The 15057-nt window shown below is 47.8% G+C and overlaps 1 protein-coding gene across 5 annotated transcripts in view; it reads left to right on the top strand.

The window, feature by feature from the left end:
• Positions 1–4156: 4156 nt before the first annotated feature.
• UNC79 (unc-79 subunit of NALCN channel complex) overlaps positions 4157–15057 on the top strand; it is a 179222-nt gene continuing 168321 nt past the window's right edge. For 2 of the 5 annotated variants that reach the window (XM_083166033.1, XM_083166029.1), the window contains exons 1-3: positions 4157–4396; positions 8255–8375; positions 14319–14623. In XM_083166033.1, the coding sequence (XP_083022159.1) occupies positions 4375–4396; positions 8255–8375; positions 14319–14623 (448 nt within the window). In that variant the 5' untranslated portion in view covers positions 4157–4374. Of the gene's footprint in view, positions 4397–8254; positions 8376–14303; positions 14624–15057 lie in introns of those variants that run through there. The other 3 variants (XM_083166031.1, XM_083166030.1, XM_083166032.1) reach the window with 2 other exon arrangements.

Here is a 15057-nt window from a genome sequence, read left to right as displayed (position 1 = left end):
AGTACAGGAGCGGGTGGCTATGTGAGGATAGTACAGGAGCGGGTGGCTATGTGAGGGTAGTACAGGAGCGGGTGGCTATGTGAGGATAGTACAGGAGCAGGTGGCTATGTGAGGGTAGTACAGGAGCGGGTGGCTATGTGAGGATAGTACAGGAGCGGGTGGCTATGTGAGGATAGTACAGGAGCGGGTGGCTATGTGAGGATAGTACAGGAGCGGGTGGCTATGTGAGGATAGTACAGGAGCGGGTGGCTATGTGAGGATAGTACAGGAGCGGGTGGCTATGTGAGGATAGTACGGGAGCGGGTGGCTATGTGAGGATAGTACGGGAGCTGGTGGCTATGTGAGGATAGTACGGGAGCGGGTGGCTATGTGAGGATAGTACAGGAGCGGGTGGCTATGTGAGGATAGTACAGGAGCGGGTGGCTATGTGAGGATAGTACAGGAGCGGGTGGCTATGTGAGGATAGTACAGGAGCGGGTGGCTATGTGAGGATAGTACAGGAGCGGGTGTCTATGTGAGGATAGTACAGGAGCTGGTGGCTATGTGAGGATAGTACAGGAGCGGGTGGCTATGTGAGGATAGTACAGGAGCGGGTGGCTATGTGAGGATAGTACAGGAGCGGGTGGCTATGTGAGGATAGTACAGGAGCGGGTGGCTATGTGAGGATAGTACAGGAGCGGGTGGCTATGTGAGGATAGTACAGGAGCGGGTGGTTATGTGAGGATAGTACAGGAGCGGGTGGCTATGTGAGGATAGTACAGGAGCTGGTGGCTATGTGAGGATAGTACGGGAGCGGTTGGCTATGTGAGGATAGTACGGGAGCTGGTGGCTATGTGAGGATAGTACAGGAGCTGATGGCTATGTGAGAATAGAACAGGAGCGGGTGGCTATGTGAGGATAGTACAGGAGCTGGTGGCTATGTGAGGATAGTACAGGAGCTGGTGGCTATGTGAGGATAGTACAGGAGCTGGTGGCTATGTGAGGATAGTACAGGAGCTGGTGGCTATGTGAGAATAGTACAGGAGCTGGTGGTTATGTGAGGATAGTACAGGAGCGGGTGTCTATGTGAGGATAGTACAGGAGCGGGTGGCTATGTGAGGATAGTACAGGAGCGGGTGGCTATGTGAGGATAGTACAGGAGCGGGTGGCTATGTGAGGATAGTACAGGAGCGGGTGGTTATGTGAGGATAGTACAGGAGCGGGTGGCTATGTGAGGATAGTACAGGAGCTGGTGGCTATGTGAGGATAGTACGGGAGCGGTTGGCTATGTGAGGATAGTACGGGAGCTGGTGGCTATGTGAGGATAGTACAGGAGCTGATGGCTATGTGAGAATAGAACAGGAGCTGGTGGCTATGTGAGGATAGTACAGGAGCTGGTGGCTATGTGAGGATAGTACAGGAGCTGGTGGCTATGTGAGGATAGTACAGGAGCTGGTGGCTATGTGAGGATAGTACAGGAGCTGGTGGCTATGTGAGGATAGTACAGGAGCTGGTGGTTATGTGAGGATAGTACAGGAGCTGGTGGCTATGTGATATGGTAGGGTGAGGACAATATATAGGGGATGGTGCATAGGTGACATGGCAGGGTAAGGACAGTATAGGGGATGGTATATTGGTGATATGGCAGGATGAGGACAGTATAGGGTATGGTGCATAGGTGACATGGTAGGGTGAGGGCAGTATATGAGATGGTGTATAGGTGACATGGTAGGGTGAGGACAGTATAGGAGATGTTGCATAGGTGATATGGTCGGTTGAGGACAGTATATAGCTGGTGGTTATGTGAGGATAGTACAGGAGCTGGTGGCTATGTGATATGGCAGGGTGAGGACAGTATAAAGGATGGCATATAGGTGACATGACAGGGTGAGGACAGTATAGGAAATGGTATATAGGTGACATGGTAGGGTGAGGACAGTATATGTGATGGTATATAGGTGACATGGTAGGGTGACGATAGTATACAGGGGGCAGTATATAGGTGACATGGTAGGATGAGGACAGTATAGGGGATGGTATACAGGTGACAGGCAGGGTGAGGACAGTATAGGAGATGGTGCATATGTGATATGGCAGGGTGAGGACAGCATATAGGGGCAGTATATAGGTGACATGGTAGCGTGAGGACACTATAGGAGATGGTGCATAGTTGATATGGAAGTGAGGACAGTATATAGGGCATGGTATATAGGTGTCATGGTAGGTGAGGACAGTATAGGGGATGGTATACAGGTGAAATGGCAGGGTGAGGACAGTATAGGGGGTGGTATATAGGTGATATGGTAGGGTGAGGATAGTATAGTGCATGCTTTCCCAACCACGGTCCTCAAGGCACACCAACAGTGCAGGTTTTAGTGATATCCAGGCTTCAGCACAGATGGATTAATCAGAATCACTCAGGTACTAATTAAGTCACCTGTGCTGAAGCCTGGATATCACTAAAACCTGCACTGTTGGTGTGCCTTGAGGACCGTGGTTGGGAATGCCTGGTATAGTGGATGATATATAGGTGATTTGGCAGGGTGAGAACAGTATAGGATATGGTGCCTAGGTGACATGGCAGGGTGAGGACAGTATAGAAGATGACAGGGTGGGCGAGGACCGTATATAGGGGATGGTGCATATGTGATATGGCAGGGTGAGGATAGTATATGGGAAGGTATATAGGTGACATGCTAAGGTGAGGACAGTATAGGAGATGGCAGGCTGGGTGAGGACAGTATATAGGGGATGGTACATAGGTGATATGGTAGTGTGAGGACAGTATAGGGGATGGTGCATAGGTGACATGGTAGGATGAGGACAGTATAGGGGATGGTGCATAGGTGACATGGCAGGATGAGGACAGTATAGGAGATGGAAGGGTGGATGACAACAGTATGTAGGGGATGGTATATAGGTGACATGGTAGGGTGAGGACAGTATAGGGATGGTGCATAGGTGACATGGTAGGATGAGGACTGTATATGAGATGGCATATAGGTGACATGGTAGGGTGAGGACAGTATAGGGGATGGTCTATAGGTGTCATGGCAGGATGAGGACAGTATATGAGATGGCAGGGTGGGTGAGGACAGTATATAGGGATGGGGCATAGGTGACATGGTAGGGTAAGGGCGGTATAGGAGATGGTATATAGGTGACATGGTAGGGTGAGGACAGTATAGGGGATGGTATATAGGTGACATGACATGGTGAGGACGGTATAGGAAATGGTATATAGGTGACATGGTAGGGTGAGGATGGTATAGGAGACGGTATAAAGGTGACATGGTAGGGTGAGGACGGTATAGGAGATGGTATATAGGTGACATGGTAGGGTGAGGACAGTATAGGAGATGGCAGAGTGGGTGAGGACAGCATATAGGGAATTATATATAGGTGAAATTGTAGGGTGAGGACAGTATAGGGGATGGTGCATAGGTGACATGGTAGGGAGAGGACAGTACAGGAGATGGCAGTATAGGAGATGGAAGGGTGGATGAGGACAGTATTGGGATGGTATATAGGTGACATGGCAGGATGAAGACAGTACAGGAGATGGCAGGGTGGGCGAGGACAGTATAGGAGATGGCAGGGTGGGTGAGGACAGTATTGGGATGGTATATATGTGACATGGCTGGGTGAGGACAGTACAGGAGATGGCAGGGTGGGTGAGGAGAGATGGCAGGGTGGGTGAGGACAGTATATAGGGGATGGTGCATAGGTGACATGGTAGGGAGAGGACAGTATAGGAGATGGCAGGGTGGGGGAAGAGAGATGGCAGGGTGAGGACAGTACAGGAGATGGCAGGGTGGGTGAGAACAGTATAGGAGATGGCAGGGTGGGTGAGGACAGCATAGGAGATGGCAGGGTGGGTGAAGAGAAATGGCAGGGTGAGGACAGAACAGGAGATGGCAGGGTGGGTGAGAACAGTATAGGAGATGGCAGGGTGGGTGAGGACAGCATAGGAGATGGCAGGGTGGGGTGAGGACAGTACAGGAGATGGCAGGGTGGGTGAGGAGAGATGGCAGGGTGGGTGAGGACAGTATATAGGGGATGGTGCATATGGAGGAGCAGCCAGTGATGCCCAGGCAGTATGAGCCGGGATTGGCAGCTGGAGGAAGCCCCATCCCCTGTGAGAGGAGAGAGCCCCTCCCTGCCGGAGACCATTGCTGCTGCTGCTGCTGCTGCTGCCGCTGTGTGCACCAGGCCTCCTCCTCCTCCCGTCTCCCCAATGTCCCCGCACATCCCGCAGCCTCCCCGCTCCGAGCCCCCTGCGCCCAGCGGTCAGCACTAGCGTCACACGGAGCCAACCGGCCAATGACACCGGGAAAGCGGCCTGCCTGAGCCGGCACCACGGATTCCTGTGCCCGCCGCCTGCAGCTGGACGCCATGTCCACCAAAGCGGAGCAGTGTGAGTGCGCTGTCCAGGTGCTGAAGCGGCGGGGGGAGGGGGCGCAGCCAGGGGGGTGCTCTGCCAGGGGCAGGTATAGGGCTCAGCTGGTAGGAAGGGGGGTAATGTGATCATTATTGGGGTGTAATTATGGGAAGGGGGGTCTGAGGTAATTACAGGGGAGTAGGTGAATGTAAGGGCCTCAATCTTCAAGGGAAAGGGGTTCAGATATGGGGCTTAGCCTGCCACTAAGGGGGGGTGGGGGTGGTGATGATGTAAATAAGCGAGGACAGGTAGGGGGAAGGAGAGAGGGGGGGAAGGAGAGGGGGGGGGGGGGGTTTGATGCAATTATGTAGTGTGTGTGTGTGCGTGTGTGTGTGTGTGTGTGGGGGGGGGGGGGGGGGGGGGGTTTGCAGGTAAGCTCCACGACCAGTCAATGAAGGGGTTCTGTTATAATTATGTAGTGTGTGTGTGTGTGTGTGTGTGTGTGTGTGTGTGGGGGGGGGGGGTTGTTTCAGGTAAGGTGCACAACCTGACAGGAGAGGGGGGGGGGGGGTAATTTAATTGTGTAGGGGGTGGTGTGTGTGTGTGTGTGTGTGTGTGTGTGTGTGTGTGTGGGGGGGGGTGCAGGTATGATGCACAACCCGACAGGAGGGGGGTCTGCTATAATTATGTAAGGGGTGGTGTGTGTGTGTGTGGGGTGCAGGTATGATGCACAACCCGACAGGAGGGGGGTCTGCTATAATTATGTAAGGGGTGGTGTGTGTGTGTGTGTGTGTGTGTGTGTGGGGTGCAGGTATGATGCACAACCCGACAGGAGGGGGGTCTGCTATAATTATATAAGGGGTGGTGTGTGTGTGTGTGTGTGTGTGTGGGGGGGGGGGGTGCAGGTATGATGCACAACCTGACAGGAGGGGGGTCTGCTATAATTATGTAAGGGGTGGTGTGTGTGTGTGTGTGTGGGGTGCAGGTATGATGCACAACCCGACAGGAGGGGGGTCTGCTATAATTATGTAAGGGGTGCTGTGTGTGTGTGTGTGTGTGTGTGTGTGGGGTGGGGGGGGGCAAGTATGATGCACAACCTGACAGGAGGGGGGTCTGCTATAATTATGTAAGGGGTGGTGTGTGTGTGTGTGGTTGCAGGTGAGCAACACAACCTGACAGGAGTTCCCATCTTTGTAAATTTCACCCCATATGTCAGTGTCCTCTCCCCTGTGATTTGCCAGTGTGGAAGTGTGGATAGCCTTTGGGTGTCAGCGCATGCTGGGATTTCTAGTGCCATAATTGCTGAAATCACACTCTTCTATGCACTTATTACACGTTCAGCTTCAGGTTGCCACCTGCCCAGACCCACACTGTATGTGTTTTGTTCCTTTTTTCAGGTGCACTTTTTTATTTGGTGTAACACCATGGCAACCACACCATATTAGCTTGGTCTGTGCATCCTAAATCATGACATTTATTTTACATGACAATATCAATAATGATCGGAAGAAACAAATGCTGCGTCCTATAGACGATGTGTACATCTTCCATTCTTTGGGGATTTCTTTATAGCAGGACTAAGGAAAGCTATGTTCTAATTGTTAACAATTCCTGCTTGTTTGCTATGCACACCAAAACTCTACACTTCAAATCTACCAAAGCCTACCAAGCAGATATGAATCAGGCTGCATGTGCACTGCAGGTCAAATGTAACTTGCAGAATCAGGCCACTTCTTGTAAGCTGCAGTACCTCACACAGCCTGCAGTTGTGGTGGCGCCGTATACTGTAAGAGGCGAAGGTTCATATTATCATGGGCGCCAATATATTAACCAATCAGGTATTAGTCAGGTAACTGTTGACTAATACCCTGTTTCTCAGAATGGGCCAGATGTATCAAGCTTCAAAAAGGGATAAAATGGAGAGTGGTAAACAGCCAGCCAATCAGCTCCTACCTGCCATGTCACAGGCTGGGTTTGAAAAATGTCAGACAGGAGCTGATTGGCTGGCTGTTTATCACTCTCCACGTTAACACTTTTTTAAGCTTTGTGCATCCTGCCCAATGTTTTATAATTAAAATCCTGCATCCTTGAGTGGATGCTACGTCATTGGCTTGTACTTGGCCTCCTGTAATATTCACTCACTAGATTGCTTTCTTCGTGACTTTCTTCTTGGTATTTTAGCTTCTTGTTTATATTGCTATTTCTTTCAATGTGACCGGGATATGACAATATGCTAATGTCAGAGAAGGCGTCAGAGGGGGGAAAAGATGTGTCCTACCGAGTGCTGAAGGCGGAGCATCACATCATTTGCAAGACCACTGGTCATCTGGGTAACCCTGAGATGACTCTGATTGGCTCTTGCAGCTCCGTATCCGAATCCAGGAAGCCTGTGTCGGAAACGCAGACCCTGGTCTTGCTACTCCCAGAAAATAGATGCAACTCCCCCTGCACTCATTATAGATCAGCGACTGTTATGAGCCCAGGTACTTGGATCAGTTATGGTGGAGGAGATCATGCCACACCACCCTCTCCCCAATTACTTATTTATCATGATGATGACTGGCATATCTTGGGGGGAGATGTATCCACCATAGCAACCAATCAGCTTGTAGCTGTCATTTATCTAGTTTATTCTATAAAATGATAGCTACAATCTTATTGGTTGCTCTGGGCAACTTTTCCAACTGTCCTATTTAGAAGGCTTGATACAGCTTTTTTTTTTTGGGTGTCTGTGTCGACATGGGTTCCGACATCGTACAAGTGTACCGCCGCACTCGGCATACTATTTTCGTTCTCCCTCTATGCCCACTGGGATGGTAAAGTGCAAACAAATCAGTTTTCCGTGTCAACCTTTTTTTCTTATGTCAACATTTGTCCGTGTCGATCTAATGCATGTCGGTCTTTTTTCACGCATCGACCTAGACACCACCCATCTAATGACCCATATGGACATATAAGGTTCCAGATTGAGTTCCGGAAGAGTGCGGCCTGCTGTTACCGGGATTATTATGGAGTGATCTTGTGAAAAAAACATGAAAAAAAATGACACTTTTGGTATTGATGGTATTGATTTGATATATTTGACTTTTCAAGACCATCTGATGTCCCCATGTTCTAAAGAAACAGACCTCACTTTTACATGACATTCTCTGCTGCCAAGTACTGCACATGACAGCTGTCATAGAATACATATGTTGGGGGTTATTTACTAAGATTTCTATTGAAGATGGGCTGTTGCCAATAGCAACCAATGAGAATCTACTTATTTATTTAGCACCTTATCTATAATAGATACAAATCTGATTGGTTGCCCATAGCAACATCCACTCTTCAATAGAATGACAATTTTAGCAAATAAACCCAATTGTGTGTGGGTCATAGGGTCAACTGTATGAAGGTTGACATACTTTAGGTCGACCGCTAAAAGGTCGACAGCGCTTAGGTTACCACATGGAATAGGTTGACAGGTTTAAGGTCAGCAGGGTCAGTCGGAAGGTCGACGCAAACATTAGGTTGACAATGGAAAGATCGACAGTGACCATTTCTTTTTCAATTTTTTTTTATTTTTTTTGGGTGCCGAACGTTGACGTAAGTCGACATGGACACTGTATCAGTGTACTGCGCCCGGCGCACTGTTCCATTCTCACGCTCCACGCCCTTGTGGATGGTAGGGTGTGGCATAACGCCTGTTTTTGGAAAGAAAACAAAAAAAAACCGTGAAAAACTGTCAACCTTTTGACTGTCGACCTTCCCATTGTCGACCTAATGCTTGTGTCAACCTTTCTGACCCTGTCGGCCTTCAGTGATCGACCTAATGTACGTCGGCCTGTCACCACTGACTATTGTCATGTCACACACCAGTTGCATCTTTGTGCTTTTCCTCTTTGTCTGCAGTTGCCTCCAAGATCCGATACCTACACGAGTACCACCACCGTGTTATCCACAATACTTACCCAGTGCCGACAGGGACGGACATAGCCAACACCCTAAAGTATTTCTCCCAGACACTGTTAAGGTGAGATTTCCGTTTTTTTTCTAGAATGAAAGTCTGAAACAATAAAAGCAGTTAGTTTTTTTTGCCTGGATTTCTGCCTTGTCAAACAATCCTATTACCCACACAATCACTGCTTTCATTAGGATATATTCATCTGGTAATCCGAGGTATTGCACAGTACTGCTGTTGGATGGAGAGCGGTGATCCCTACATTAAGCTTACCAGATCACCCGATTCACCAGGAGTAGAGATACCAGGGTGCAGATTGTGGGCTGACAGCTGGCACCAGATTTATCTCGGGGGTAGGTTTATTATACCTTCTAAAGAGAAGAAGTGATGAACTAGTGGGTATTGGTCATTTGATTCACCCATATTAAGGCCCATACACACTGGGCGACTTTGAGTTGAAAGCCGCCCAAAACAGCATGTTTCAGCTCATTGCCGCCCAGTGTGTATGGCCTGGTGGTGAGCGCTGCTGTGCGCATCATCGCCGGGAAAGCCGTTCATCTGCTATGCGCTATGCAAAGCCGACTTCCCCTCGCTGATGGCGCCGGGCAGGGGGGAAGCGGCTCCCCCCAGCGATGATAATGGTCCAAACACGCTGGGCATAATCGCCCAGTGTGTATGGACCTTTAGATGCATTGGGTTGACCACTGAAGATCGACATGGCTTAGGTGGACAGGATTGGAAAGTTGACAGAAGCATTAGGTCGACAATGGGAAGGTTGACAGTCAAAAAGTCGACACAAGGTTTTCACCGTTTTTTTGGTACTGGATGTCGACATGGACACCATCAGTGTACCACGTCCCCTCGCATGTCGGCCCAGAAAAAAAAACATGTTGACTTTTTTGACTGTTGACCCTCCCATTGTAGATCCAATGCTTATGTCGACCTTCCAATGCTGTCGATCTCAGCCATGTTGACCTATTTCATATGTCGACTTAAGTCATGTTGATCATCCGTGGTTGACCCAATGCCTGTCGAACTATATAGGGTCAACATAATGACCTTACCCCCTTCTAGATATGGTTATCTATTATATGTTATAAAATGATAGATATGATTGGTTGCTACTGGCAACGCCTTTACTTGTCCTCTTTAGAAGGTTTGCTGGTTCTACCCCTAAACCCGGAGGAACTTTGTTTCATAGACGAACCTGATACATCGGATGATGCGGTCAATTTACTGCACAGCAGCTGAACCAACCACAAAAAGCAGCCAGGGATTGTGTGGGTAATAAGCCTCCAACTCATTCCTCATACAGTCACTTTCAGTCCATTATGCTAGACAATAATTGCAGCAAGGCGCGTGGATGGGGTGTGTGGGTGTTATTAGGTACAGCTAATGGAGAACATGACATGTTTGTCACAATTGACAAGAAAAAGGCGGCCATGATTTTATTGGAAGTGAATCTAAAAAATGCGAAATGACACTATTATAAAGGGGCGTACACACTGGGCGATTTTAGCTCATTTTTCAATGTGATCTGACCAGATCGCTTAGAAATTAAGCACAGATCTCACCGTGGAGGTGATTCTGGTTTGCTCGGTAACCTGCCAATCTCGCAGCTTGCGAATACACGCCACCGACGCCAATTCCCCTCGGTACCATGCGAGGGGATGTGTAACGAAGAGGGGGTTCTGCAAGCACAGTACTGAGGATGATAACGCACCTGAAAATGATACTAAACAGCCCGTAGAGTCTGGGGGCCAGTGCATACGCAGTACCAAAGAAGATACTGCGCATGCACCGGTCCCGGGGGTTGGGACCGGCAACAGGGACCAGCAGGCACCGACAGCGGCGGGGGCTAGCCGGCACCGGCAGCAGGGACCAGCAGCTGGGGCCGTGGAGGGGGGGACCCAGCATCATGTCCAGTGGCAGCTCCCCTCCTCCACAGAGGTAAGAGCCGCCACTGGTGAAAATAGAATTATCCATGTGGTTCATTACAACAAGAGCAGTTATGCTCTTCCTAGAACCTTATTGCAGGTAGACAGGTTTGGAATACATGGATGCATGTCAGAGTGTATGTTGGTGGATCATCAAAATGATTGGAAAGGGGATAAAAAGGGCATTACTGTATGGCCATTGATTAACAAATACTGGGGGTTATTCTGGTTCATTCCTTCTGACAAATTACTTCTTATGCTGCGTTCTCATTGCCGCCCCTGCAAAAACCCGGGTTTTTGTTGCCGGATTTTTTGGGAGGGCACAGAGCTTGTCAGCTCAACAGACCCTGGTGCTCACACTGCACCTCAGACCCTGGAATTTGCTGTGTCTACCCCTTTCACACTGCTTTCCATGGTCTGCCTTCCAACAAGTGTGTGGAATGTAATAGCAGCTTTGATTGGGTGTTGGAAAATTTGTACTAATTGATGTGATAGGCTGTTTAAAAGCAGCTTTTATTGGCTGGCTAAAGATGATGTCCCATATCACATGATTACATCCCCCAATGAGCTTATTTTTGTGTGAAAAATCTGGGTCTTGCTGTTCACACTGCCATACACCCGTATATTACCCAGGAAAAACCCTGCAAAAAAACAGGTGTAATTCCAGGGGCATAACACCCGGGAATTTCACAAAGACCCTTTCACACTGAGACAGGACACGGAAATTTTCAGCTTGCCCCGGGAAATACCCGGGTTTTTGTGGCAGTGAGAACGGGGTATACGATGGACAAAACCATGTGCACTGCATGGGGGGGAGGGGGGATGTAACATGTGCAGAGAGAGTTAGATTTGGGTGAGTTATTTTGTTTCTGTGCAGGAAAAATACTGACTGCTTTATTTTTACACTGTAATATAGATCTCACTTTGAAGTAAAACCCCACCCAAATCTAACTCTCTCTGCACAAGTAACATCTACCCCACCTGCAGTACACATGATTTTGTCCATCTAATGCTGCATTCTCATTGCCGCCCCTGCAAAATCCCGGGTTTTTCTTGCCGGATTTTTGGCGGGGCACTGAGCTTCTCAGCTCAACAGACCCCCTTCATACTGCACCCGGAATTTCCCATGTCTGCCTCTTTCACACTGCTTTCAATGGTCTGCCTTCCAACAAGTGTGTGGAATGTAATTGCAGCTTTTATTGGGTGTTAAGAAATTTGTACAAATTGCTGTAATTGGCAAAAACCCAGGTTTTTGCGGCAGTGAGAACGGGGTATAAGAAGGAATTTGTGAGAAGGAGTGAACCAAAATAACCCCCACTATATGGATTATATCAGATTTACTTTGTTAGGCTCAGCTGACTAACTTGTATCATAGCCCTGGGGCAGATGTATTAAGCCCAGTGAAGTAATGAAGTGGAAGTTCGTAATGCACTATCCAATCCGTTCCTAACTGTCTAAGTTATAGGCTTGTTTAAAAAAAGACAGGAGCTGATTGGCTGGTGCTCTGTCACCTTCCACTTTATCACTTCACCAGACTTAATTCATCACTTCTTCAGTTTGAAATGAAATTTAAACAAACATTTCCTGCGATTCGTTGAAATAAGGCAAAATATCAGCTTGCCGTAAGCATTAAAGGGGTCAGTCCTATAAACCGCCAATTCCCACGCACCGTGATTGGTTGGGGCCATGTGCTGCACTTATGGTAGCTCCACACTCATGGATCTCATAGGCCCGTATACAAAAATCCATGAGATCAGTTTGCTAGTGGGGCGACTTGCGATGCCGTTGCTGGTATTTCTACACCATTGCAATGATTATTTCCCCACCTGGTTCTAATTGAATTGACCAAAGCGGTAATTGTGCTGACAAATATGTCTATGTCGGCAGATTACAACATAAACACACACACACAAAAAAAAACCCCAAAAAAAGTCGACCTTTTCGTGTGTCAACCATTTCCATGTCGACCTAGACCATGTCAACCTTTTTCAAGTGTCAACATATTTCCATGTTGACTAATAGCGGTCGACCTACTTGACTGTCGACCTAATTAGTGTCGACGTAATGATCCACACCCATGTGTAAACATCCACCCCTTCGCCGCGCGAATCTCCTCGGTAGCATGCGAGGGGATGTGCACGCTAACACATGCCCTCGCATGTGCGCCCCCCCCCCGCCGCAAATTTTGGCATTCCCTTGCATGTGCGCCCCCCCTTGTAAAATTACCCCCCCCCCCTGTTTTACCCCGCCGCCGGGTCTGTGGCCGGGACCCGCTGATCTACTTGTCTGCGGTTCCGGTGCTCCTCCTGGCTGGTTCCTACTAATGAAAATGTCTGTCACACAATGGCTGCCCCATACAGCAGACCATTTTTGAGGATGCTAGAGGAGGTTGCCTCCTCCTCCTCTAGCATCCTCAAAAAGTGTCTGCTGTAAGGGGGCAGACATTTTGTGTGGGCCATTTTTCATTAGCAGGAGCCAGGAGGAGCACAAGGACCGCAGACTAGTAGATCTGCGGGTGGAGGCAAGCAGAGGGGTAAGGCAGGTTGGTACCGGCAGCCGTGCAGCACATCGATAGCACCGCAGACCCCCCGGCGCCCACACCAACTCAGTGCCTCCCCGGGGGGGGGGGGGGGGGGGGTCTGTGGGACTATTGTTACGCCACTCGAGCAAACTCACTGAAGCCGTTTGCTCCCTGAACATCAACGACGGGGACAAATTCGGCCCATAACGGATGGATCTGTATCAGCCCAATGATTACCTTGCTGCACCTAGTTTATCAGAAGTCTGTCTGTGTAACGATAATGGGAGAGAATCATCATTACCTCACTCACTGCTGCATTTCATAATATCACAACTTTAATAAATTGACTACAAATTTTAGACAATTTACTATCGGTCAATGTTTAGTACATGCAGTCTACAAGTCTATTATATTTTATTATTACTATACCTGTTTTCATAGAACTATTGTTATTTATCCTAAAAGTCAGCAATGTATTTTATTAGTATTTATGTAGCAAAGAATTAGTAAATTGAAATGATTTTTTTTCCCTGTAATGTTTAATTAAAAAAATATGCTAGAAATGTTTTACACCAGGTATTTTACCGACGCCAGATGTTAGTTATATGACAGTTAAGAGCAAATGTATTGATTTACTTATTGGTATTGTCTAGCACCATTAGCCTATAAAGAACCGTTTGCTTAGTCAGACACTTCTGAAGATAACAAGTTAACAAAATAGTGTTTGTATTGTTAAAAATAATCTGTTTCCTCCCCCAAAAACATGGAGAATGCTAAATTACAAGCACATACGCCATCGCCATTAGTTCACTTATGCTACAAACCATCAACTATATATTCTTTTTAAAGCTTCCTCTCCCTGTAGCTTTAGTGCACATTTTTAGAAAGAAATATTATTTCTTAAGTCATGTGCCTGTTGAAACCTCATTATGTCAGATGATACTGATGGAATGTCATGAAACAGTATCATGAAATACATACAGACATTATTTTGGTGCAATAAACATGTGTTTTTTAAGAAAAACATTCTTAACAAACACACATGTTTATTATTGGCTAAACACATGTTTCTGGAAGTGCCACACCTAGATTTTACAGCGTTAAATTTTGTGTCTGCGTTTTACATGAACGTATCAAAGACATTTAAAGGCGAAACAATAAAAACAAAAACAAAGGCAACACAACTATTGGCTATCAGAAGTTCTAGATTGACGATGGGGATTGACAAGACAATTGGATACGCCGGTTGGGCGTGGGGATCCTTTTTTTTGCCATTGGACGTGACTGCAAAGTATGGGTGTGGCACTGAAACATGCATCCTTATATTTTTGCTCCTTATTAACCAGATAACACATGAGATGCAATGAGAAATGTTCAGTTACAATTACAATTTTTCCTATTGCTGAGAGATTTAGCCTAGATAATGCATTTGGTAGGCATTGCATCTTATGTGGCGTATATCTGGTGTTTTATTCTTTGTTTTATAGTGTCATTTCAATGTAATGTGCTGTTTTTTGTGTCTTTGTTGTCTCTTTTTTTTCTTTGTCCCCTCAACAGCATTTTGTCCCGGTCAGGCAAGAAAGAAAACCAGGATGCCTCCAATTTGACAGTTCCTATGACTATGTGTCTTTTCCCTGTGCCATTCCCTCTCACTCCATCTCTAAGACCGCAGGTCAGTTCCATCAACCCTACTGTTACTCGCTCCCTCCTTTACAGCGTCCTGCGAGATTCTCCATCAGAACGGAGCCAACAAAACCGTGACGCTCAATTATCAGAGTACCCTTCATTGGACTATCAGGGGCTATATGTGACTTTGGTGACCTTGTTGGATCTAGTCCCTTTGCTACAACATGGCCAACACGGTAAGAATATTCTTCTCTGTACTCCGTAAAATGATTGTGTTGAATGAATCTGGGGGCACACAGGGGGGAGATGTATCAAAGCAAGTGGACATAGATGAAATACCGGCCAATCAGCTCCAAGCTACCATGTTGCAGGCTGTTTGAACAATTGCAGTTGGGAGCAGTGTTAATGAGAGGAGGGGGGGCGCTCTTTACTCGGGCCTGTTAGGGGGCCCTGCTTTCCGCTCCCCCGTGGCAGAGATGCCGGGCAGGGAGAGAGAGAGGACAGGCTGCCGCTGCAGCAGCCTCTCTCCCCAGCTTAGCACACGCTGATCATTGTGCTGAGCTGGGGGGAGAGGCAGCCTGTCCTCTCTCTCCCTTCACAGGTGTGCACCACCAGCACCCATGTCTATCTTGACCATAAGCGTGCATCAACCTTTTGTCAGTGTAAACTT

This window comes from Crinia signifera, chromosome 12, assembly GCF_055691185.1.
Source record: "Crinia signifera chromosome 12, ASM5569118v1, whole genome shotgun sequence".
NCBI lineage: Eukaryota > Metazoa > Chordata > Amphibia > Anura > Myobatrachidae > Crinia > Crinia signifera.
The sequence above is the reverse complement of the archived record's forward strand: the minus strand, read 5'-3'. Positions and strand labels throughout refer to the sequence as shown.